Raw genomic sequence first — 27,263 nt, forward strand, 5'->3', positions numbered from 1 at the left:
AGTGGCAGGAGGGTGATGTTCGTCTGCGTTGGCGCCACAGCGCCAAACGTTTCCAACTCCTGGTCATTATTAGGCCACCGCTGGAGTGGGCCTACGCGGATGGGCTTCGTCCCTGGAGGACTTCAGAGGTTGCGGGCTTCTACGGCATCTGCCTGGCAGAGGCGTTGAGCTGGTTAGAGAGAGCTTACCACCACGGGACGAAGGGCCTTTCCCCTCTGCTGAAGGTTTTAGAGAATGGGTCCGATGATCCGACATCCCCTTCGAAACCTTCACAGAAGCGCCTCCGCCTCCACACAGGACATCCCCCGACCACTTCGACCTCGACCGCAAGAAGACAGCTGTTTGTGGCCCACCTTTCCTCCTCATGAGTTTACGCATTATCTCTTGGAACGTTAACGGGTTCCACTCATCAGGCACCCGTGGCCCCAGGAAGATGGTGCTCAGAGAGGAGCTCCAGCCAGCCTTGGTGGGAAAGGTAGATGTGCTCCTACTACAGGAACACAAGCTTTCGGCATCACAGACCAGTATTTGTGGGAAGGTCCTCACAAGACGCTCCCACACTTACTGGGGACCTTCGATTGGCGAGCAGGGGAGAAGCGGGGGTGTCTGCACCTCCATCGAAGCTTCTCTAGTTCAGCATGTGTTTGGTTTTGGCACTTTGATCCCAGGACGTGCGCTTTGGGTGGGCCTGCATATTGAGGGATCCAGCATCGGTATCCTCAATATCTACGCACCGACTGATCTCAGACGTAGATCCGTTTTTTGGAGATCCTTGACAGACCTGTTGCCAGAGATGGACTCTTGGATTGTAGGAGGAGACTTTAACAATCTTGAGACCTTGGAGGATCAGCAGGGAAGGGGCCCAGAGTTCCTCGGTATAGCTCAGGCAGAGCAGGCAGATTGGGACTCCTTCCTCTTTGCAGTGGGAGGTCGGGACAGCTGGAGGGAGCCATCCTTTCGCAGATGGCCTGGGAGTTTGGACTTCTCTTGGGGCTACAGGAGGGAGGGAGGCAGACTCCGGGAGCGGCTGGACCGTTTTTATGTTAGTGATTGGGCGCTTGGCAGAGGAGGAGAGTCAGGAGTGGTTCCAGGGACGACACTTTCAGACCATGCCCCAGTCATCCTAGTCCTGGACTCGGCCTCTCAGTCCTCACCTCCACGCTCATGCCGGATCCCAGATTCCATCTACACCAGAGCAGCGGTTCACAGCAGAATAGTGGACCTTTGGGAGCAGGAGTGGGACCCCACCAGGGATTTGGCAGCACAGGTAGCTCAGGCGCTTGCTGAGTCTAGCCGCATTTGCCAGCAGGAGGCGATTCAGGTCAGACAGCGGTGTTGGGCACAGGAGAGGGGTCTCAGACGTGATCTCGCCTCGATTCAGAGGATGCAGCAGTCCTCTCCTAGCTCTGAGGAGCTCAGACAGCAGGAGGTTCGGGCTCGAGCCATGCTAGAGAAGATTACCCAGCGTCGATCAGAGTTTTCATTTCATGCTTCCAAGTCCTTCTGGGCTAGGAAAGGCGACAGGATGTGCAGCGAGTTCTTTAGGACTCATGGACAGAGATCAACAGGGGAGCAGCTCCGTTCCCTTAGGACGCAGGATGGTAGTGTCAGGATAGATCCAGATGAGGTCCGAGACTTGGCGACAGACTTTTACAGATCATTATTCCAGCAGGAGCCCCTAGACCCTCGTGGCCGCAATTGCAGAGAGGAGGTGTGGAGGTCTATACCGAGACTCCTGCAGCCCAGCATGAGTGACACCCTTCTCGCTCCTTTCACTGTTGCGGAGTTGCAGGATGCGGTGAGTGCTATTGATGGGCAGAAATGCCCAGGTGACGATGGCCTCTCTAGAGCTTTCTTCACCACCTTTTGGGAGCAGATCCACCGACCCTTGCTCGCAGCCTTCCAGCACATCTTCTGCAGTGGGCAGATGCCAGAGAGCCTTGCGACAGGCCTGATTTGCCTCATTCCCAAAGGGGGGGACCGCCAGGAGATCCGACAGTGGCGCCCAATCACCCTCCTTCCGACCGCCTACAAAATCCTCGCCAAGATGATCAGCAGTCGCATCCGCCCCCTGCTACACGACTTGATTCATGACACCCAGACTGGTTTTGTCCAAGATCGCAGCATCTTGGACAACATCTTCACTTTCTCAGAGGCGACGGAATGGGCCCAGCACAGTGGCCAGCACCTTGCCATACTCCTTCTCGACTTTGAGAAGGCGTACGACAGGGTAGACTGGTCCTTCTTGGAAGGTACACTCGCTCGATTCGGTTTCTTGGACGAGTGGATGAGAGGTATTGCTAGCCTTTATAGATCGGTAGGATGGGGGAGAGATTCACACTCGAGCGCTCGGTGCGACAGGGCTGTCCATTAGCGCCTTACCTTTTCCTATTTTTTGCGGAGGCCATGACACACTTCCTTCGAGCTCATACCACTAGTCTTCGCGGGATGCGTCTCCCTATTCGAGAGGATGCCGAGTTGTTGGACTCCGAGTATGCAGACGACACAACTCTATATGTGCAGGATGATGTCGAGTCACTGGAGCGAGTGAGACTATCCCTAGAGATTTTTTGCCTTGCAGCTGGGGTGAAAATCAACTGGCATAAGTCAGTTGGTTTTCTTACAGATCCGGGAGCCACCTCACAGTGGGGTATTTTCTTGGGGTTTCGCTGGATCCCTAGAGGATAGACGACACGTTACCTGGGATTCCAGGTAGGCCTGGACATCACACCGGCTCAGCTGTTCTTGCCGGTCCTAGCCTCCATACGATGGAAGCTTGCTTTCTGGAGCATGGCTCGGCTTTCCTTGGCAGGCAGGGCCCTTGTGGTCAACCAGGTCCTTCTTGCCACTGCTTGGTATGTGGCCTTCTGCTGGTGCTTTTCGAGGTCTTGTGTAGCCCAGCTGAGGAGATTGGTGCGGAACTTCCTATGGTCAGGTTCAGACGGTTCCGGCACCACCAGAGCTAGGGTCGCCTGGCAGACGGTCATTCTTCCCCAGGCAGAGGGCGGCCTTGCCATTATAGATCCAGAGCTGCAGAGTCAGGCACTTCTTGGCAAGCTAGTCATTCGCGGTCTGACCCCAGGAGGACAGACGTGGAAGCTCTTGCTACAGCATGGTCTCAGTGGGTGTACTCCCCAGAGAGGGGGTGTTTGGCAGCCTTCCATTAGATGGATCTTCACTTCAGCTCCTTTGACTCAGCCCCGTTCCCCTTTCCTCCGTAGCCTCATCTCGGTATGGAGGAAGCTGCGACACGGCCTTTCTCAGGTTCCCCCTAGCTGCCGAGAGGAGACAGACAGATAGCCCTTGATGTGGAGCAGCCAGGTGACAGATGATACAGGTCAACAGCTTGGAGAGAGATCTCATATCCCTTGGGCACTCTGGGCGCATGGGCCCGCATGCTCGTTCCGGGTTTGGAGGGACGTCTACAGTAGGATGAGCCCAGGCGAGCTGGCAGCAGCAGTAGGTACGGCACGTGGGATCCAGGCTCGACGAGCGGAGATTGATGCTGCCATCCCTACATGTTGGAGGACTCCCGTAGGCACCGGACAGCTTTTCCCGAGAGATGAGAGGTGGCTAGGACAGTTCACTCCACGAGGCATTCCTTTGGTGGTGGCAGGCCTCTTCTCGGATTCTTCGGTACATTTCTTCTCCATCACTGATGACAGTCGCCTACAGAGCAGAGAGGCCGTGATCGACCCCCAGCTTCCCTGGCAGCGCCTTCGCATTGTAGGGCTGCAAGGGAAGACTTGGCATATAGACCCCCTGATTATGCAGGACCAGGATTGGAGACTCTGGATATGGGAGGGCCGTTCCTTGTCAGAGGTGGAGTGGGACCCAGGGGAGTGGCTTTGGCCACCGTCGGAGACCTCAGAGAACCCTACCCCCTTCTTTTCTTACTGTACACGCACGGGCCGGCGTGCTCTTGGGGCTCTCCAGCGTGGGCTACCCACACAGGCACATAGGTGGTATGCCCAAGGGATATCCTTGGTCTTTCTTCGCACCTTCTGGAAGACTCTTTGGGCCAGTTGGCGTCCGAGGAAGATCTCCCACTTCCTTTGGATGGTGGCACACAAGGGGCTTCCAGTTGGTAGCTGGCTGAGAGAGATGGGGCAGGAGGGGCATTGTCAGATGTGTCTTCAGAAGGAGGAGTCCCTGAAGCATTGCCTTTGGAGCTGCTCACATGCGCAGACGGTTTGGAAGGGAATCATGGGGATCTTAGCTAGGGCTACACCCGAGCTAGGACCGATCACTTGGGGAGCCGTTTGTTGGTGCAGCACTGAGCCGGGACATCACTTGGCCTATGAGTTCTCTAGACAGGATCCCGTCTTTTTCATCACGCAGGCCACTTGGGCATACATGGACAGCTTCCCGTGGCATTTGACAGAGACAGATGCAGGAGCGACGCCTCAGCACCCAGTTTGGGAGATCATAGGGAGCATCACAGGCTGGCATATCTGGACTTCCAGATGCGCGCTGACTGTAGGAGCTCAGACTTCTTCTACCACCCAGACCCTCGCAGATATCTGGAGCACGATCATTCACACGCTCAAGGGTCAGTGGGATCAGATTCAGGGAGAATCCCGGGCAGGGAAGGAAAAGAGACGACGTTTCCTTCGCAACTGGGACCACCGGGAACTATTCTTCCAGCACTCCACTCAGAGTCTTCAGTGGCATTACGCCCCTCCACCGTGGCTGTTTGTCCACTCTCCGATGATTATGCCCTAGGAGGCTTGTATTTAGCTTTTTGACTTCTCGGGCTGAATCCGTTTTGTGATTACAGCCCGCTGGCCTTCAGGCCTTCTTGTACTCTCGCTTTCAAGTAACATAACTAGCACTACTTTTTGCGCAAAAAAAATAATAATAATAATAATAATTTTGCGGCAGTCATTCTCTCATGAGGTTTGCATCACGAGTTTAGGTGCTTTATCCTAGTGATGTAGTCACGAAGGGATTTGGTCTCCTTCTGTTTTTTTATTTTTTTCATGAAAAAGACTTCTACTAAGTATGAAAGAAACCCCCATGAGCAAGCTCAAAGCGGAAATACATCATGCTAGCCATGAGGAAAATAAATACTCTAGAGGAGTAAATAAAAACTCAAAAAGAGCTGGAAAGAAACCAAGGTTGAGGCTGAAAAGGCCACTACAACCCTGCTGCAGTCTCTGAGAAAAAGGGGGAAACCCTCCATTCCGTAAGGAATATAACCCTCCTGGCAGAGGCTACCCGAGAGTATCCCCATAAGCGGGGAGGAAGGAAATCTGAGATGGGCTGAAGTGAAAATCCATCTGGTGCTATCTATCCAGCCTCCACCTAAGGAGGGCTTGTAGGTCTAGATGCAATGAATATTATTTTTTTTCCATGGCTCATCCCCAAGCATAAGACCTCTAACCCTAAATTTGCAAAGCAAGGCCTTACACTGCAAATCTAGGTCTATGATGTTGAGATACCCCTCCTGCATGGGAAGGATCAAGGTCTCCCACGCCACCCTGGCAAGAGTGTCTGTTGTGCCATCTAGCTCACTCCATAAAAAATTCCTTATAGGCATTATTAGCTGAGTGATGCAATCCGTGGAGCTGCACCAACAAGAGCAAACATACCAAGCTGTGGCCAGCAAAACCTGGTTAACAACCACCAATATGGATGCAAGGTCCAACCTAGCTGAACTCCAGAAAAGGAGTTTCCTCCTAATGCTCTCCACAACACCAGAGCAAACTCTTTACAAAGAGAGATACCCATACGGGCCAAGCATCCTAGGTATCTGACTGATGCACCCCTCTGAGTCCAAGTGAAGTCCAAATCAGCCCCCCAATCCGGAGTGTCATCGTCACATTGATTCAAAAGCCATTGGACTTGTGCCAATTAATGTGAGCACGTGCTGAAATACAAAACAAGTCCAAGGCTATCCTAAAAGAAGTGAGAGTCCGAGAGGAGGCCTCCAAGAAAATAGCAATATCATCTTCTAGCTCACGATCAATGAGGTCCTCCTCTTGTTTGAGCGGTAGTCTGAGCCCAAGAATGTCCGCTCAAGATCTAAGAAAAATGCTCATAGCCTCATCCACAAAAAGGGAAAGAAAAGGGGCAAGAGGGCATCCTTGATGGACTGATCTGAAAATCTGAAATCTGTCTCCCCTGACTCCTCCGATAAGCACGTGGCTGTGGACTGATCTGTACTAGGCTGAAACCTCTCTGATCCATGCATCTGAGAATCCAAAATGATGAAGGGTGCCCTCCAAGAAATCCCAATGTACCCTGTCTTAGGCTTTTTCAAAGTCCAGGAGAAGAATGGCCAGTTTTTGTCCGCTCTGCATGGCCCACTCAGAAGCTTCCCAAAAGAGAATATATTATAAAAAATGCTTCTGCCATGAACAAATCCTGTTTGCGTATCATGGATAAGATCTGGAAGTATGTGATGCAAATGCAAGCTGATTGCTTTTGCCAGGATTTTATAGCAAGTGCCCAATAATGTGATAGGTCTCCATTGTGACACTAAATTTCTGTACCTCCCTTTTGGGATTAGATGTATGAGACCCTCTGTAAGTGAGTCAAGCATCTCACCGGAGTCCCAAACACTGTGCAGGGCTGAGGTGATGTGATCCCCAATCATATCCCAAAAGGTCAGAAAAAAAGAGGGTGTAAGCCCGTCTGAACCTGGGCACTTCTCCTTATGGAGGGTAAGAAGCGCAGACTTGATCTCTTATGTTCGTGAAAGGTGTGGAGAAGACATTAAAGAGTGTGGAGAAGGACAAAGAGCAAAGGAGCTACAAGATTGGCTACACCAAGAACCTCTCCAATGACAATGAACCTCACACTATGGTAGCTTGGAAGAGAAGGAGGAAAAGGACAAGACATGCCATCAAAGGGGGGTATTTCCCCACATCTTCAATTTAGAATTTTTGTGTGTTTGGTCAATAAGGGTTCTCTGCCTTGGGATGTCCCCCTCAAATGATTGTTAGTCTTATGTGTTACCTCGTTGGATCTAAGGGTATTCCCATGCATAGTCATTGTCTATCTCCCAATTGTAAACCAACAAACCAAAGTCAGAGTGAGATCATGTTGGAATGAGGATGCCCAAATGAGTCTTGCTGATGCAACTAGAGTGAGTACCAGGTTGTGGATCATGTGTGTTGCCACTAGAGGTGGGCAAGCCATGAAGTTTCCCATGGACTACTGCTAGGGTTGAGGTCATCAATTTGTGGGGGGGAATGAAGGACAAATTGATGTAATGGAATCTAGAGTCCTAAGGTCTAAGGTTGTGTGTGTGTGAACACATGGTGTGCGTGGATAGGTGTCAGTAGGTGTGATTGAGTGAATCTAGGCATGTGGTGTGTGACTGAGAGAATCATGGAACTGATTGAGAGATTTGTGGATCTAGATGCTCTACTGAGCTCGCATATGTGTCACTACTGGATGTAACTGGAGCCTATATAATGGGCCTATCTCTCTTGAATAATTACTCTCTTTTGCCTCACTTGCTTACTTAATAGAAATCTCTTTCTTGAAAAAAAAAAAAAAAAAAGCCATTATCAACAATTATAAATTTTTAATGAAAAAGTGATATATTCCATTCAAAACGAATCATACAACAGGTGGGAGAGAAAGTACTCTATCCCTAGCCTCAACAATGTGGCTAAAAAGCCATGGAGGTGGTCTAAAATGCCACGACATCCCAAAAGGGGTCAAATGAACAAATAATGAGTAGTCCCATGTCCTCATGAAGAATAAAAGTCTCCCACGAGCTGCCAAAGAGGTGCCTGTACATCGCTCCTACTGACTCCTGAGAGTGAAGATAATCTCCGCCCAAATGGAAGCAAGAGTGTCAGCCTCCGTGCATAAATGACCCCCAAGGACAAAAGAACATCGCGAACACCATATCCGCCATAGGGTAATACTAGAAATCACCTCCCAGGCTGACCCTGCAGGTGAAGTAGGCCTGGAATCCTGAGCTGGTACTGGTACCAAAAGTAAGTCCTGCGGCTCCATGATGCTAACATCTGTGGGACCCCGTCTCTGGCGATACTGCATGAGGAAACAATGGTCTCCTAGCTTTGACTCATAGAGGGCAAAGGCTCCAAATCCTCTCTCCCATAGGGCAGCGCCCCATGTCATCAGAAAGGACTCGGATGTAACATATGAGAACATCCTGAAGATACCTGTCCAAACCACTCTAGAGCAAGGGCAGCTCCATAAACAATGCTTACTAGATTCCTCTGCCAGCTGACAATGCATACACAAGGAGGGTCTACCCATCTGCTGAAGCCAAGTACCCACAGGTATACCCCTATGAATAGTGAGCCAAAGGAAGTAGATTCCTGGCTCTACTGATGCCCCAAAAGTGAGTCCAGTAACTTAGCAAGAGCTCTGCAGTAAGTCCCTGTGCGTGCCAATGCTGTGAGGCAGATGGTAGATGACGAGAGTCTCTCTGCTGAAGCCTCTAACCTGCCCTCGTCGAGTACTGGAAAAAAGAAAGAGGATGAGCACCTGCCACCGGTGCAGGCCACGCCCACTCACCTGGGTCCCAGTCAAGCTCTGCAAGAGGTCGACCCTGAAAGATCCAAAGTCTCCATCTAGGATCCTCTGCAATGGTCAACCTGGAAGGATCTGTGGCCCATTCCTTACCAAGGCAACCAATGACCCTGACTCCCTGCCAAAGGAGCTCCTGTCGATCCAAGGGCTGAGTGGGATACAATCTGTGAGAGGAGTCCATCTTAAAATAAGTAAACGGTGCCGGTCCTAAACGAACTCCAATGCACAGCCCAACCTCACTAAAACAACCTGACCAAGTAGGGATGGGATGAACATAGGCTGAATCTGTAAGCATATCCCTCCACCCCTGAGGAATCAATCTGTCCAAGTGGCCCGTGTCTTTCTCTGATCTCCTCCTCTGACATCTCCACACCTCCCCTGAACCAATCTCCGACTGTCACAACCCCCTGAGCATGCCATCTGGCCAAGGGAGTCCTAAGTTCTGTACCAGGGGAAGATCCCCGATACCGAACCAGGGGGTTATGATATAGTGGCTGTCGGGCAATTTCCTCTCTGGAGGAGGGAACTTCTCTGATGAGGTGTTGTCGGAAAAGATCCCATATCTGTATAAGCCTTTTCACAAGTGGTGAGGAAGGTTGAGAATGCTGGTCCGTCAGGAAAATCCAACTGACTCTACCTGCCCACTGGCCTGCTGCTCTGGGGGTACACTGGTGAATCCCATGTAGTAGGAACTGCTTCCACGGCTGATCTCATGGAGTCAAACCTCTAACAAGAAGTTTGACTAAAAGGGCTCTGCTCTGCAACTCAGGATCAAGAACTCCAAGTCCTCCCTACGAGCCGGGTAAAGTGATAGTATCCCATGAAACCCTGGCCCTAGTGTCCGCAAAACCATCACCACCACTCCACAGGAAGTTCCGGAGCAATCTCCTCACCTGACGGATCGAGTCAGCATGAAAGCACCAACATGACGCAACATACCACATAGTCACTAGTAGAACCTGGTTGAGTACCAGCGCTCTTCCGGCCAAAGAAAGTCTAGCCGTGCTCCAGTAGGCTAGCTTTCTCCGGATGCTCTCAAGAACTGGGGCAAACTGTTGCATCGGGGACACCTCAATGCCAACCTGAAAGCCTAGATATCTCGTGGAGGTGCCTCTGGGAATCCATACAAAGCCTCTGTCTCCTCCCCATGCTGGGGTATCCTGCTGAGCTCCTGTCCAGATGCCTTTTGATTTGTTCCAATTGACAAGTCCTCCTGAGGCTAGGCAGAATTTGTCAATTGAATCCGCAGCAGTAGCAAGACTAAATGCATCTCCTCTGACTGTCAGCGCCGTGTCGTCAGCAAACTCAGTGTCCAAAAGCTCCTGCTCCTGCCGGATAGGCAGATGGAGGCCCAAAGTACTGGTAGCCTGCATAAAGTATCCCATAGCCTCTTACGAAAAGGAAAAGGTAAGGTGCAAGCGGGCATCCCTGTCGTACCGATTTGGATAGCTGAAAAGCCGGTCCTCTACCTCCACAGACCACCATCCTGCTAGAGGAGTGGGAGTAAAGTGAGGAGACCCAAGAAATCCATATCACTGAAGCCTAGCCTCCTCATAGTGCCCTCCAAGAAACCCCAATCCACCCTATCATAAGCCTTCTCAAAATCGAGGAGAAGAACTGCAATCTCTTGCTGACTCTGCTTCGCCCAGTGAGTGGCCTCCCAAAAAGTGAAGATGTTATCCAAGATACTCCGATCTTAGACAAATCCTGTCTGAGTAGCTCTGATGATATCTGACAACATAGGCTTTAGGCAAAGAGCCAAGGTCTTCGCTAGGATCTTGTAGGCTGTTTTTAAAAGTGTAATGGGTCTCCAATTATGAAGGACTGTCTTGTCTCCCCCTTTCAAGATAAGACAAATCAAACTTGTGCATAATGTCTCGCCCAAAGATCTTGAATCAAGAGCCTCTGAAAAGATTGAGAGTAGATGAGGCCCAATCGTATCCCAAAGAGCTCTAAAAAGAAGTGGCGACAAACCGTCCTCCCCCGGGCATCTGTCTCTGGGCAGCTCATGTAAGGCATCCGTGATCTCCAAGAGTGATAGTGGGCTATCCAAAACATGACTCATCCTATCTGAGACCATGAGGGGGACATGGCTCCAAATCTCCTCTCTGGCTGTGATCATCTCCTCGGTGACAAGATCGGCGGTGTAAAGAGTGGAGTAAAAATCAGAAGTGATCTCAACAAGACAGTGAGGGTCCGTCTGAAGAGACCCGGCCTCATCCACAAGTCTACGAAGGCTGTCCGAAGAGTATCTCTGACCCACTGCCCTGAAGAATTCTCTAGAACATCTATCCCCCTTCTGGATCCAGAAAGAGTAAAACCTGAAGTGGGCCCTCCTGCCCTGAATCTCCTCTAGTCTCTCCTGAGCCTCCGAAAGCTGCCCTCTGATGAAAAGAGAATGAGGAAAACTCTGAATCAATCTCTGAAGTCTGGATACCTCCGCTCTTGCATTCCGATCTCTGATTCTGAGCTTTTCCTTCTCCTCTTTTGCCCTCAACTGGCAGGGCATGCTGACTCTATCCAAAGCTCTCTCTACCCACAACAACCAGCCCTGATCCACAAGAGTGTCCACTAACAACCAAGTCTCTCTCAACCGTTCCACGAACTCTGTATCCTGAAAAACAAAGTCCAGAACTCTGGCAGAGCTTGTGCTCTCCAATCGAGAGGTAGGAAGAATCTGTAATAGGACTGGAGCATGGTCAGATAAAACATAACCCGGGCGGATCCCAATCTGTCCTCCTCTGGCCTGACCCCAATGGCCAATATAAAACCTGTCAAGTCTGACCAAAGAAAGAGAGTCATGGAAAACCCCGGACCAAGAGAACTGAAGACTGTCTGTCTGGCAATTGACGAAAGTCGTCCAATCGAGCAGCATCATGAAGTCCAGCATGCAAAACAAAACTATCCCACTCCACTCTCTCCCTGTCAGAAAGGCCACCCTCTGTCTGACCCGACTTGTCTTCAACGAATTCAACCATGTTGAAGTCACCTCCAACAATCCAGGTGTCTGCCTGAGGAAGGGACTCTCTAAGCTGTCTCCAAAAAGCACGTCTGTGAGCTGGATCTGTAGGAGCATACACATTAAGAACACCAACTGCTGTGTTCTCAATATGAAGAATAACATAGCATGCTCTGCTCTCCAACAGTGTACCCTCTTGGGTGATCTCTGAGGCCTACCTAGCTGAAACTGAAATGCAAACTCCTCCCCTCGTGCCATCCGCTGGGCTCCAATAAGTCCGGCTCTGTCCTCTGAGTAAGGATCTGCATCTGTCAATCCTGTCCTGGGAGAGCTAATGCTCGTGGATAAGCACAATGTCTGGAGGGGACCCTGAGGAAATAAACCGAAGGGAGTCCCTAAGCAACTGCAATCTAGGAACTCCCAATCTACGACCATCCACATCTGAGGTAAATCTGCGGCCGTTCAGTCCTCTCACATTCGAAGATATGATGGACAACCTAGACATCAGCAGATGGAAGTGAGGGTGTGCCAGTGGCAACGGCATAAAACTCTCTCTCTGACAGCTCAATCCAAAGTTGGTCTCTGATCAAACTCCAAATCTGTCCCAACTCATGTAAAATGGCTCCATCCAAGGGAATAGTACTCTGGCGCGAACCAAGGAGCTGAAAGTCAAACCAACCAGCACTCCTGGGCAAATCAAAGTCTCCCTGAATCTCAAAGAACAGAAACAGAAAGGCCCTGCCACCGAAGCCAGGTCGAAGAGTCCTAGGGCAAGAATGAATCTGCGAGCCGACAAAACGGTGAACCGATGAAAACTGAGTCAAGCTCATAAGCTATCTAGCAATCTCACTGTCAAGTAACTCAGCTGACCAGCTTTCGGTCCTCGAGATCGAAAGCTACCAGCGGAGAAACGAAGAACATGCCCCTCTCTTGAGAGAGTAGCTGATCCCAAGTACTCCTCTACCTCCTCTGATCGTTGGCAAAACACCGGTAGAAGTTCCAATCGAGTGAGGGAGTCTGTGATAACCCCTCGAGCCAAAAAGGGCCAAAACTCAACAGGCAGATCTTTGTCAACCATCCTGGGGTCAGGTCTAGGAGTTTGAAGAGCTGAAAAGGGCTGAGCCATCCTGACTCTGCTCCTGGAATAGGTGAGAGGGAGAGGAAGAATCTGCGACGAGGTGCCTGTCCGCATGGGTGACTGAAACTCTCGCTCAATCTCATCTGCTAGGATCTCCCAATCCTCACGCCTGTCTGGGTATTGAGCGAAATCTGTGACCGCACTCGCAAAAGATCTAGATACACCAGGAGTGAAAAGCTGCGAGGACGAGGCTGTGCTGGGAGGGGTATTCAAAAGGACGTTCCGCATAGCAACAAAGGAAGGTACTGTGCGACGGGGCTATGAAAGGGGTATCGAGGGAACCTCGTACAGGCGCATGAGATCCTGGGACGGGCTCTGACTCTGACCTGTGTCATAAAATACCACTCTCTCGACGGGCTGCTGGGGAGAGGCATCCATCACCGTAACTGCAGCCTGAGCAGTCTCCTGCTGAAAAATTATCTCCGTAACCAATATCTGAGACTCCGGGGTAGTGGTGTCTAGTGTCATCAAATCCTGAACTACTATCTCCTGCTCAGTGAGAAGACCTGTCTGTGGATGGTCCCCCGTATCTCCCCTTTCCGGGGTCTCCTGCACACGTAACTCGACACCCTAAACTACCGTCTCCTGCACAGTGTCAAGACCTGCCTGCGGATGGTCCTCTACAACTCCCCTTTCCGGGGTCTCCTGCACAAGTGACTCGACTCCTTGAGCGACCGTCTCCTGCACCGTGTCAAGACCTGCTTGCGGATGGTCCTCTGCATCTCCCCTTGCCGGGGTCTCCTACACATAAGTCTCAACTCTCTGCCATCTGTGAGCTCATACCTGGGGCTGCTGGCTCTCCCTCTATCTCCGTCTCCTCCGAGCTCTCCGTGAAAGCTGTTGCATTGGAGGCACCTCCAAGTCCTCTGATTCTGCTGGAGGCCCACCCAGAGGAGTTTCCTCTCGTTCTGCAGAATGAGTCGAAGTAGGCTCAGAGACCCCTGGAGGCTGAACTGAAGGCTCTGGGTCTCTCGTAGGGTTAGAAGGATCCGGAGTCTCTGAACGAGGCCTACGACTAGGGCAATCCCTAATAAAGTGACCTCTCTTCCGACAGAAAAGACACTGATCATGAAGCCCCTCGTACAAAACCTTCTGGTGCATCTGGACCCCATCTCTCGTGGAGTACGAAATCAAAGTAGGCAAAGGTCGAAGAGGGGGAAACTCTGAAGTGAGTCTAACCCTCGTAACACCTGTACCAGCAAGTGACTGAGCGTAGGAAAGTCTAGCGCCTGATGGGATGACTGTACCTGCCATGCTAGCCATATGCTCCACAGCTCTGCGACAAGAGCTAACCTCATCAGGAAGTCCAGGGAAAAGCATCCAAAAAGAGACCTGACGCGGTCCCGGGGATGTAGTACTGAAGTGCTTCCGCCAAGGCCACAAATGGATGACTCTGCTCTGAAACTGAATCGGAGAGCTCATAAGTACTCTTTGAGCCTGCTCTGCGGACTGAAGGCCAAAAGAAAAGTACCCTCTGCCAAGCAATCGAAAAACTGTAACTGAGACACCCGATGAGGCCATGCTGGTGTACACCCAATCACGTAACTGTTGGCCTCTACCAGGGAGAAAGCCAATGATGTGCGTCAAACGAAAACCCTCCTCCGCTACCTCAATCATATGCACAATGTCGAGAGGAAAAGAAACTGTGACTTCGATCTCCTCAGGTTCGGCGACGGGAGTGGCATTAGGGTCCTCCATTGTCTCAGCTTGCGTTGTTCTGAGGGGAGGAGCTATCTCTGCTGAAAATACCCACCAAGAACTCGCAACCAACCACTAGAATCCCAAAAAACCCCCTGGTTAAAGAATTCTCCCAACTTCAGCCCGCGAGGAATGACAACAGACCGCTCAATGCAGAAACAAAAAAAACCTCCGCCAATGCTTGGAAGCAGCCCAGGAACACAGCTCCCCGGAACTCACGCAGAACAGTCCCGGAAGAGGGCCCTGAAGCCCAACCTGAGGTGCAAGGGAGGGGGCAGACGGCAGCTACTGGCGGCCTGAAGGGCGTCCTAGAAGGCAGCCAGAAGGAGCGACGTGAAGAAGGCACAGCAGGGCGCGACCTACACAGCGGGCTGAAGGGGGGGGGGTGCAACGCGAACAAGCTAAGGGGGGCTCGACCACCAGGGCACCCTTGTAGCAGCCAAATGCGCTGAGAGGAGGTGCAACTCGAGCAGGCAAGGGGAGGCGACGCGCTGCAGGGAAACCTGCGCAGCCTATGCAACAGGTCGCTGCCAAGGAGCAGATCGCGGCTAACCTGCGAAGCCTAGGCAACAGGTCGCTGTCAAGGAGCAGATCGCGGCTAAGGGGCAGGGCGCTGCCAGGGGTAGCTGATGGCGATGGACGAAGGCGGGGGGCAGCAGCAGACAAAGCTCCTCCTACGATCTCGGTCTTCTCAAGAAGTCTTCTCCAATTATAAATTTGCCTCTACTATATTATCAAATATGGTAAGGCAACGGAGGTATTCTCAAAATATTCCCAATTCTCCAAACCTAAGTACTTTTAAGGAAATGTAGTCCCTACCGAACTCCTTCCTACCATAATATGAATTAGGGAGAAGTAATATCTCTCATATGCATCTTGAAATTCCCAATTTATGTCTTATATACTCTCAAAATTATACTTTAAATCCCATCATTGCATATATATAAAACTTTTGGACATTTTTCCTTTTTACATTTCCTCAATCTGAGCTAAGGGACAAAAGTTACGACCCCTTCTTCATATAAACTCCAAGGGTATTACGCCAACAGAATAAAGTTGGAGCACGCTCTTTAAACCATTTTCATTTGGCAGAATACACTGGGAGGGTCTATTAAAAAGGTGTTATATCTTTTTCTTAGTTCTGCCTGAGGAACTGTAAAGAGGAGATTTTCTCAAAATTTCATGATCTATCCAATGGTGAAAGAAAAAAAGGGAATTTGAAAGTCATAAAATAAGTCACCATTTTTTCTTTTTCAAAAAAGAGACTTCTATTAAGTAAGAAAGAAACCCGCTAGAGCAAGCTCTGTGCGGAAATACACCATGCTAAGCATGTAATAAAAAACACCTCAGAGGAATGAGGTAGAAAGAAACCAAGGCTGAGGCTGAAAATGCCATCTCAACCCTGTAGAAATCTCAGCAAAGAAGGGAGAGTCTCTCCAATCTCTGAGAAAAGTAACTCTCCTGGAGGAGGCTGCTCGAGATGATCCCTGCATGGTCGCCCAAATGGCCATCAGAGTGTGTATCGTATCTGTCCAAGTACTGGCCAAGATCTGAGAAGGGTGAACCTGAGAACCCTCCAAAGCCTCAGTGCATCTGGCTCTCCAAATGTGCCATGCTGCAATGCTAGCTAGGATCTCCCATGGAGAGTCATGAGCAGACCTGAAAAGAGTGGCCGGAACATCCTCTAGAGAGCACGACTCCACAAGGTGTCGTCGGATGTGAAGAGCCCAAGAGGAATCAAGTCTCTCAAAAAATACTTGGGGCCCTGAAAGAGTAAGCAAAGCCACTAATCCCCAGGTCATATAGAAATGTAGGCGAACAAAAGTGCAGAAAAGTCTTGCAATCCCCTTCCATATGATTCTCACTTGTTTGCAATCCCAAAGACGGTGCTGTATTGTCTCCAAAGCAGAAAGGCAGCGAGGGCAAGAAGGGTCAGCTCCAAACCTGGATCTCCAATGGTTTACTGCTATCCCACCATGAATAGAAAGCCAAAAGAAGAGAGTGATTTTTCTGTTCCAGTGGGATTTCCAGAGTCCCTGCCAAAAAAATTTCTGCAAGTTAGCAGGAATCTGAAAGTTCTCCCAATGATGAGCTCTGGTGGGCCTCCAACCCCTACAGCTGAGCTGGAATTTCCTGGCATTACTGACCGTGTAACGAAAGAAGGGGATGCCCTTCTCTCGATGCCCTTCATCTATCCATTCTCATTCCCCAGGGTCCCATTGCAAAAACTTAATTGGGATACTTCCATAGAGCCACAGCCTCCATGAGCCAAGGGCGAGGAGAAGCGGGTCAAGATCCAAGTACCACTGTGCAAGAGAGCCATGCTCCATGAAACCCACTATCCTGACTGGCTGAAACGGTACCTCCAGCAAGATATCGTCTGTAGATCTGGACAGCCTGCCCCCCGAAGAAACATAAAAGCCTAAGGCATCCTCATGTGTGTCAAGAAAAGCAATCACCTGTAAAGGATGCCCCCATCTAGGTGGAGCAAGTAATAGGCATGTCATCTGTGTCCACCCAATCCAAGGGCAAGGCTGCAGCAATCTGTTGGACTCTCCTTGCACTCCCTCTGAGATTAAGAACCATCTGGGCCTATTGGTCTGCAGGAAGCTTCTTGAAGGCTTTCCATGCTCCCACTGTAGATGCAGGGCCCCTCTCCCATTTTGGCCACTGCATGTAAGGAGAAGCTCCAAGTGGTCTGCCAAGCTCATCCAAAATCCTGTCATTCCACATAATAGGCTGCCTTTCAATCTCTTCACGGGTGGATGGGGGAATCCTGCGAAGAGTACTCCTGAAGCTGGCCCATGCTTTCAAGATAGCAACCATAAGAGGGGAAGAGGGAGACCTGAGGTGGGCTGTGGTGAAAACCCATCTAGTACTGTGTGTCCAATCCTCTCCTGAAGTGGGCATGCGAGACTGTATGCATCTGATTAAAAAATCCTTCCAAGGCTCTTGCCCTGGCATAAGCCCTCTCACAACGAACTTGCACAGTAAAGCTCTGCACTGTAGATCTGGGTCGATGATATTCAAACCCCCTTCTCTTGTAGGAAGAATCAAGGTCTCCCAAGCCACCCTGACTGTAACATCAGTTGTGCCATCTAGACCACTCCATAAAAAGTTTCGTACAGGCCTCTTAAGCTGAGTGATACAATGCCTAGAGTGGCACCAACAAGAGCATGCAAACCATGCTGTGGCTAGAAGAACCTGGTTAACCACCACCACCTTGGAAGCCAAGTCAAGTTTGACTGAGCTCCAGAAAAGGAGCTTTCTTCTGATGCTCTCCAACACCGGAGCAAACTGTTGTGAAGGAGAGATGCCCACCCCAACCTGGCAGCCCAAATATCTGATGGAGACGCCCCTCTGTACCCAAGTGAAGCCGATATCATTACCCCAATCCGGGGTGTCATCCTCGCAAATCCAAAAACCACTGGATTTATGCCAATTAATGTGTGCACCTGCAGCCGTGCAAAACAAATCCAAGGCTGTCCGGAAGGAAGTGAGTGTCCTAGGGGAGGCATCCAAAAAAACAGCTGTGTCATCTACCAACTCACTATCCAGGAGCTCTTCTTCCCGGCGGATAGGAAGCCTCAGCCCATAAATATCAGCTTGAGATCTAATGTAGATACTCATAGCTTCCGCCACAAATAGAAAAAGAAACGGGGCAAGAGGACATCCCTGGCGGACTGATCTGGAAATCTGAAACCTGTCCCCTCTTACCCCCCCAATGAGCAACTAGCTATGGGCTGATCTGTAGAGGGAGGATACTCCTGTAATCCATGCATTTGAAAAACCAAAGCGAGATAGAGTACCCTCTAAAAAATTCGAGTCTACTCTGTCGTAAGCTTTTTCAAAGTCCAAGAGTAGAATGGCCAAAATCTCTGGCGGCTCTGCATGAGAAAATATTATCAAAAATACTTCTGCCATGCACAAACCCTGTCTGTGTGTCATGAATCAAATCTGGAAGAAAAACCTGTAGCCGCAGACTGATGGCTTTCGCCAGAATCTTGTAAAAAAGTGCCCAATAGAGTGATGGGTCTCCATTGAGACACAAGATTCCTATTACCCCCCTTTGGGATGAGATGAATGAGACCATCTGTAAGTGAGTCCGGCATCTCACCAGAGTCCCACACGCCCTGCAGGGCTGATGTAATGTGATCACCAATCTGCTCCCAAAAGGTAATAAAAAGGAGGGGGTAAGACCATCTGAACCTGGGCACTTGCCCTTGTGAAGGGCAAGTAATGCAGTCTTGAATTCTGCATTGGTGAAAGGTGCATCCAGAGAAACATACATCTCATCCTTCACCAATACAGGGATGCACTGCCAAATAACCTCTCTGGCATCATCAATGGCTTGTGTGCCTGGATCTGCAGTAAGAAGGGATGCAAAAAAATCCGAAGCTACACGCATGACAGCATCAGGATCTGACTGTAACACCCCGTATGAGTGAACAAGCTATATATATATGTACTTATATATATATTCCTTAAAAGAATTTGGAATTTGGGTTCCTTAAAAATGACTTGAGACTTGGGAAGACTTGAGCTGCTCCTCTCCCCGTGAGCTACTGCCCTCCCCCTCTCCCTCTCTCAGCCAGCCCGCTCTCCCTCTCCCTCACCCTCGCTGCCCCCCCTCTCCCCCCCCTCGCTGCTCCTCCTCTCCCTCCCCTCTTGCCAGCCCCCTCTCCCTCCTCCCTCACCCTCCCTCTCTCCTTCCTCCTCCCTCACCCTCCCTCTTCCCCCCCCCCCCCCCCGCTGCCCCCTACCTCTCCCTCCCCGCCCTCCCTCTCCCCCACCCGGCAGCCCCCCCGCCCCCCTCCTTCACTCCTGCCCCTCCCTCCCCCTCCCCGTCCTCCCTCTCTCCCATCCCCCAGCCCCCCTGCCCCCTTCTCCTCCCCCGCCATCCCTCTCCCCCCCCCGCTACCCCCTACCTCTCCCTCCCTGCTGCCCCCTACCATTCCCTCCCCGCCCTCCCTCTCCCCCACACGACAGCCCCCCAGCCCCCTTCTCCTCCCCCGCCCTCCCTCTCCCCCCCCGGCTGCTCTCCTTCCCCCCCTCCCCTCCTAACCCGCCCTCCTTTGCTCTCCCCCCCCCCCCCCCCCTTCCTCTCCCCCACCCTCCCTTTCCCTCCCCGCCAGCCCCCTCCCTCCCTCCTAACCCCCCCTTACCCAAAAATAATAATAATAATAAATAAATAAAAGAGGGAAAAAAAAATCCTCCCCGACCACCCTCTCCATCCCCACGCCCTTCCTTCCTCCCTACGCCTCCCCCTTCAGCCTACCTCCGTTTCCCCCCCTCAGTCTTTCCTCTCCTTCCCTTCCCCTCTCTCCTACCCTCTCTTTCTCCTTCTTCCTGCGCCCATGTTCCAGGGCGTCTTGGGCAGTAGTTTCACGGATGGAGCTTTTTTCAGTGTTGAAATCGGCCTTTTCACATCGATTGGCGAATGGATCCCCATTCAGCCAATCTCCGTCCACTTCCACCGACCGTGAGAACAGTCATTTTTTCAGAAGACGAGTTGAAGCAGCTCAAGAAAGATGTGGAATTAGAGGGCTCCACATCACTTTTCGCCTGCATCTTTAGGTCACACCCTTCCAGATCACGGGCTAGAGACTAGATGCTGGTGGCATTACCAAGAGATCTTGCCCCACACCTCAGGGATATTCGAATTCTGCGACGTGGATTCTTCCAAGTGGTTTTCGACTCCCACAAGTCCACAGCCCTTGTTCTCAAAGCTAATCCCCTGGCTTTGGGTTTGAGGAGGATCTTTCTTTTACCCTACACCTTGGGCTCTGATCTGGTTGAGAAGGACAGGCAGGTCACATCACTGTTCATTAGATTTCTTGGTCTTTCTCAGGTCTACCATCAACTGCTTGCCACTATCGGAGCCACATTCGGAGTGGTCACTGAGATCCCCCCCCTTCCTGGCATGCCGTCTTCCTCAGCAGAGGCAGTCAGTGCAGACGGGGTGCCTCGTGTTAGGGTCATTGTCTCTGACCCTAACATCTCAGATGACCACATCATGCTTCAGCATCCAGACGGCTCTCTCTTTCGACAGAGAGTCAAGATTTCAGGTAGACAGGACCAGTGCAGGATTTGCAGGACCCTTGGGCACTTTGCTAGAGACTGCCCAAGGAAGAGAAAAAGGCCCAAGAGGTCTTCCGGTGCGGCTCCTTCACGTACTACCCCGACTCCACCTCCCCAGCATCCTGTACCACGCAATCCAGGACCACGAGGAGCAGCACAACGCCCTGCTTCGTGCACCCCAGGATGACCAGGGGCAGCAGGGCGCCCAATGCCTGCAGCACACCCAGTACCACGGTGGAGAGCTATTAGAGCGGCTCCCTTACCTCAGGAGGAGACCTTTGATCCTGTTCAGACAAACACCTTCTAGACTCCAAAGGTGGATGTTGCTACAGCCCCAGACACTACAGCTCCACATCAGGAGGAGCCTTCAGATGCACTAGCCCCAATCACCTTGGTTTCTGACCACGAGGGAGCTACAGGTACTTCCCCGCAGACTGTTCCTGCCACAGTCAGGACAACCGAGAAAGTGTAGACACAGATCAGGACTCCAGATTCCTCTTCAGCCCAGCCACAGGCCTCCCCAGGCCCCAGTTCCAATTCTGCTGGATAGAGGCCTGGCAGGTCCTTCTCCTCCATCTTCCACGAGTGTAGGTCTTCTTCGCACTCCTCAACCATTCTTGCTTATCAAGAACTCTTTTTCGGCACTAGCAGATTCGGCTACTTTCATGGATGATGAGTTTGTGCCCTCCACCTTAGGGGTCCTGGTCATTGGGATTCCTTTTGATAGGGCCTCCCCTTCAGCAAGTGTGGGGATCCTTTCACCTGTTGAGTTTCCTACCCTCAGCAGGAGTGTTTCGGCCAAGGGGAAGCTGGTCTTCTCTACTAGGTCGGGTAAGCCTTTCCATCCAGCATCCTCCTGTTGATGAGGATAGTCAGCTAGAACATACAGGGCCTACGCGCCAAACTGAACCTTGTTTGAACCCAGATTTCACACATGGAAACACCACATTACAGGGTATTTTTTCAGCCCATTGCACACCATTTTGGCATCCCTAGCACTCAATCATTTGTGCCCCTGTGTGGGCCTCGTTTCGTACAAATTCACTCATATCTTCATGCCGTGACCTCCGATTAACGATCCGTGTGTACCCGCACATTTCGCTACACATGTAGGACAATATTAGGCACACTATTAACATGACGGTCCCTACACAAACTAAAACCACTCTAACCCTCCCAACAAAACTACATCCACACCCGCACTTGTGGCAGAGACACCCTTGGCAAATCTCGCCCAATCTGCATGCAGCTACGTTCTGCCTTCGACTCCAACACTCGCCACATCCACACTGACTAGGCGGAATCAGCTTCATCCAGGTGTCACTGGAGGTACTATTGATATCCTTTTTATCCAGGAACACAAGTTGGATGCCAGTGATTGCTCTAAGTCTGGCAAACTGCTTTCAGGACATACCTTCTGGTCGCCTGCTATGGGCATAAGGGGAGAGACTTGCATTTCGGTCTCTCCTTCTATTCTCCCCTTGGTTGCTGGTCATAGTATTATCTCCCCCTCTAGAGCTCAATAGATCATTATTTTGATTGGAGGGCGTAAGATTGGTCTTCTCAATCTTTATGCTCCCAACAATAGAGGGGAGCGGATATCCTTTTGGAAGGAGTTACTCTCTTGGGCCCCCATTGCAGATTCTTGGATCATTGGTGGCGACTTCAACATGGTTGAGTTGCCTTCAGACAAAAAGGGAGGCAGACAGGGTGGAATTCATTCTTTGGAGAGGGCAGCCTGGGATGCCTTTCTCTTTCAGTACAATGGCAGGGACACTTGGTTGGATGATGCCTTTCATGTTATGCCACAGTCACTCCTGTACTCTTGGTCGAACAAGAGAATACACATGCCCATCCATGCACGTATTGACAGATTTTATGTAGACAATTGGGCACTTGACAGAGGAGGATCTGTATGCATTTCTACTGGGGTTTCCACCTCATATCGTTTTCCAGTGGTGTTGCAGATTCTTGAGCCTCATCGGAGAGGACGCTCTGCCAGTGTGAGGATTCCGGATGCTTTTTATGCAGAGGAGAGCCTCATGGAGGATATTTTACAGATTTGGATTTCTCACATATAGGGTGGAGCTGTCCGCCCATCTCAAGTAGCTGCAGCCTTATCCGGAATTTAGTGACTATTATCATACAGTCGCTGATTCCAGGAGATGTGAGATTCTCAGACGTGAGATTCCTATATGTCAAAAGTTAGCGTCCCTTCAGAGGGAAGAGCAGAAGAGGCCCACAGATGTTTGGATTTAGGAGTGTCTTGCTGCAGCAAGGGCTCATATGCAGACATTGTTGGATCAAAGAGCAGAATATGCCTTTCATGTTCGAGAATCCTTTTGGATTCAAATGGGTGGCAGGGTCAACAAACACTTTTTCTCTACTCATGGGCCCAGACATAGTAGAGATAGTGTCTTGTAGCTTGTTGACTCAGACAAGGTGTTACAGTCAGATCGTGATGTTGTCATGCGTGTAGCTTCAGATTTTTGTGCATCCCTTCTTACTGCAGATCCGGGCACACTGGCTATAGATGATGCCAGAGAGGTTATTTGGCAGTGTATCCCTGTATTGGTAAAGGATGAGATGTATGTTTCTTTGGATGCACCTTTCACCAATGCTATTCAAGACTGCATTACTTGCCCTTCACAAGGGCAAGTGCCTAGGTTCGGATGGACTTACCCCTTCCTTTTTTATTACTTTTTGGGAGCAGATTGGTGATCACATAACATCAGCCCGGCAGGGCGTGTGGGACTCTGGTGAGATGCCGGACTCACTTACAGATGGTCTCATTCATCTTATCCCAAAGGGGGGTAATAGGAATCTTGTGTCTCAATGGAGACCCATCACTCTATTGGGCACCTTTTACAAGATTTTGGCGAAAGCCGTCAGTCTGCGGCTACAAGTTTTTCTTCCAGATTTGATTCATGACACGCAGACAGGGTTTGTGCATGGCATAAGTATTTTTGATAATATTTTCTCATTTTGGGTTTTGCACAGCTACAGGTGCACACACATTAATTGGCATAAATCCAATGGTTTTTGGATTTGCGACTATGACACCCCGGATTGGGGTATTGATTTTGGCTTCACTTGGGTATAGAGGGGCGTCTCCGTTAGATATTTGGGCTGCCAGGTTGAGGTGGGCATCTCTCCTTCACAACAGTTTGCTCCGGTGTTGGAGAGCATCAGAAGAAAGCTCCTTTTCTGGAGCTCAGCCAAACTTGACTTGGCTTCTAGGGTGGTGGTGGTTAACCAGGTTCTTCTAGCCACAGCTACACACTAAAGCTAAAACAAAAATAACAAGAATCTAGTACTTAGAGTCAAGGTCGAAATACATAGCCCTGTGCAAGGGTGGAGCTGCAAAGATATCTCGCATCTGTGTCTGCCAGGTTGTGAGACAGGGAGTTGAGAAAGGAAGAAAGAAAGTTGTATTAACGCTTTCAGAATGCGTTGCGGGCCTATGAGACAGAGTACAGTAAATAAAGTAAGTCAGACAAGCCATTGTGGGCTGAAGCAAAGCTTGGTAAGGCCCTTGCCGAAAGAGGGGATGGAGGGAGAATGTCGTATAGATCTAGGACGGTTGCTCATATGAAGTTTGACAAATGCGAGACAGGAAAGTAGAAAGAAAGAAAGAAAGTCTATTTAAGTATTTAAAAAAAAGAAGACTCTATGAGATTGAAGAAAATATAATAGAAGCTATGGGGTGATGTCGCTAAAGCAAGCATCTGCACCCACATGTATGCCACGAAATTTCAGCTCAACCTTAGAGGCTAAAAGCCCACCAGAGCTCCTCATTGGGAAAATTTCCAGATTTCTGCTAACATGCAGAAATCCTCTTGGAAGAGACTTTGGAAGTCCCTCATCAATAGGAAAATCATTCTTTTCTCTTTGTCTTTCTATTCACGGAGGGATTGGAATGAAGGAGTTGGAGGTCTAGGTTTGGGATAGGTTCTAGTTGTACTCGTTGCCTTTCTGTTAAGGGGACTATTCAACATTGCTTATGGGACTATAGACAGGTGTTCATCAGTTGGAAGGGGATTGCTAGTTTATTGAGAAACTTTATGCCTTATCCTTTCTTCATGACCTGGGGCTCAATAACTTGGGTTTCTCTCTTGGGACCTCAGGTGTTTTATGAGAGATATGACTCATCTTAGGCTCTTTTGCTTCGATAATATTTGGTTGAGTCATCTTCTCCGGACGACATCCCTGGCTCTCCTTATTACAAGCCCGCACATGCCTCTATAGATACTTCATGGGAGATTTAGACTAGCACATCAGGATGGCATAATGGAGATCCAAATGCACAAAGTCCTTCGATGGTACACTCAGGTCCATCCTGCACACACATTGGCCAATATTTGGACAGATCCTTGATGACCATTTGGAGGAACATGTAGGGGTCTTCCGAAGCAGCCTCTACCAGGAGGAACGTCTTCCTCAGGGAGTGGAGTGGCTCCCTATTCTTCTTGGAGTCCTTTGTAGGGTTGAGGTGGCACTTTTAGCCTCGACTTTGGATTTTTCCTCTCTCTCTTACAAGAGCTTGATTCTACCCTATTACAGTGATTATTTTCCCCTACCTTGCATGATGTTTTCCTCCCTTGAGCTTTGCTTTTGGAGTTTCTTTCATATTCAATAAACAAAGAGAGTAAACCATGTGATCAGCCCAAAAAAAGCTCCGATCATGGCAACAAGTCAATGATAAACATGTGGAAGACTAGGGAATTTGATGAAGGGTGACGTGTTAGATATGCTCAATGCCCCACCCTCTTGGTAACCAGCAGTGGTCCAAGGTGCTCAAGTTGTAAGGCCCCCATATGAGGAGAAGCCATGTGTGAGCCCGGGACACTAGATGGATCCTGACTTGCATGTCAAATGAGGTCTATCAATGAGACCGTTGATGGTAGAAAGGTGATTGTGTGGGAGCCCCTTATTCTTGCTGGGGTTCGGGGGTCGGAAGCCCCCGAGGTGACGATATAGGGAATATTCCCTGAATATTCCATGGACAACTAGTCGGTTCCACCGACTAGGTTGACTAGTCGGCTCCACTAACTAGGTTGACTGGTCGGTTCCACCGACTACGTTGATCCAACTATTGCCCTCATAGCTATAAAGAGGCGACCTCCCCAGTCCATTGTATCAGATCAAGATCAGATCTTCCAGCTAGTAGCTCTTCACCTAGTATCTGTCTAGATCGCCATCTAAGCTCCACTATGGGAGTGCACGGGTGGACGGAGCCATCATCTGTACTACATCAGTATTAAAGGAAAATTTTGTTCCTCTCCAGTTTGCTGTGTACTCTCTATGTTTTGTTTAGTTTTTGTTCCGCTGCGCCGTGTAATTTAACATGACGTAACCAGGTAATGCAGCAACCATCCAGTCCCTAGCCTGTGACCTAGAAGGGTGAGACCCATGGATGCATGCAAAGAAGGTGGTGGAACTCTCAAACTCCACATTATTTTGGTGTTATAGTAACTCGTCATTTGAAAAAGTGTAGGTTCTTTTGCGGCCTGGGAAGTGGTTGAGGATTGGGGCTGATTGGGTATCCATTCGTCAATCAAACATGGAAGGCCGACTAAACAGAAAAAGAATTCCATTTGTCATTGGAGGGGAAGCGTTAGAAAGGCTGAAAGAAAGGGGCTAAGAAGGTGTAAGAGAGAGGGAGAAGGAGAGGGGAGAAGGATGAGGGAGGAGGCTGAGGAAGAGGAGAGGAGAGGCAAGGAGCACAGAATGTGAGGCAAGAGGTAGGAGGCAGGAATGGGAGGCAGGGTGCAGGGAAAGGGAGGAGGGGGGCTGGTCGGCGGAGTAGGGAAAGGTAGGTAGGGGGGCTCGGAAAGAAAGGCGAGGGGGTAGAGAAATCAAGATGGGGGGTAGGGAGGGGAGAGTGCAGGAAATGGCAGGTGACGGGAAGAAGGGCCGGAAGGAGGCAGGGCAGCAGGTAGAGAAGGTGGGGCAAGTAGAAGGAAGCAGGCCAGCAAGGGAGGGAGGAAAGGTAGCAGGAGGGGAGGGAGGGGGCAGCAGGAGGAAGGGAGGAGGTGCAAGCTAAACCTTGGGTAAATCAAATTTGGCCTCTGTGAATGGTTTGATTATTCTTATTTTCCAAATTTTCTATAGATACACCCATCACAGGTGTTCACGGGTATTTGGAGTGACACGATTCACACTTTGATAGCCATATGGGCTAGCATGCAGGGCCCTTCACGTGCAGCGTCTTCTAGGAGGACTGTATTTCTTCGAGTTTGGAGGGGTTCTCCCTTTTTCTCGAAGGTTGCTACCGGATTGAGATGGCACTATCAGCCCCAATCCTTTCTTTTTGGCTCTTGAGCTTTTCATGCATTGCATGGTGTATCCCGTATTCCCGTATGGAGCTTGCTCTAACAGTTTTCTTTAATACTTAATACAAGTCTCTTTTTGCAAAAAAAAAAAAATTCTACATTTTGTCAAAGTTTATTAGCAAAAAGGTGTCAGGGATATTTTATATACACTGGCATACAATGAATGCTTCAATATGGGCTGTTTGACAACAGGTGCTTGTGGAAAAGCTTTTGAATTTTGACTGTAGGCATGGACGAATAAATGACTTTCTCCAAGATGTACTCTCCTTTGAATATTCCAGCGATCCTCTTTGAGACATTGAATGGGCACCTATTACGTTTTGGCATGTATTAAAAATTCTGTGCTTCAAAATCCGTAAAACACTTTTGAAGAGGAGCTATTTTCCACATATTTTAGCATTGTTAAGGCTCATATAAGTATTATATTTGTGCTCACAAGTGTGCTCATGTGTGAAGAGAGAGAGAGAGAGAGAGTTTATTAACATCTAATACGAAAGACCAAAGGGTCTATGAGATTGATAAAGCTAGATAC

At 49.9% G+C, this 27,263-nt stretch overlaps 1 protein-coding gene across 1 annotated transcript in view; it reads left to right on the plus strand.

The window, feature by feature from the left end:
• Nucleotides 1-27,025, plus strand: part of MSH5 (MUTS-homolog 5) — a 498,728-nt gene extending 471,703 nt beyond the window's left edge. Inside the window, exon 35 of the mRNA XM_087383476.1 lies at nt 26,924-27,025. Coding sequence (XP_087239602.1) covers nt 26,924-27,025 — 102 coding nt within the window. The remainder of the gene's footprint in view (nt 1-26,923) is intronic.
• Nucleotides 27,026-27,263: the final 238 nt, after the last annotated feature.

This window comes from Dipteris shenzhenensis, chromosome 13 (genome assembly GCF_047967505.1).
Source record: "Dipteris shenzhenensis isolate YYH24624 ecotype China chromosome 13, Dip_SZ_1.0, whole genome shotgun sequence".
Taxonomy (NCBI): domain Eukaryota; kingdom Viridiplantae; phylum Streptophyta; class Polypodiopsida; order Gleicheniales; family Dipteridaceae; genus Dipteris; species Dipteris shenzhenensis.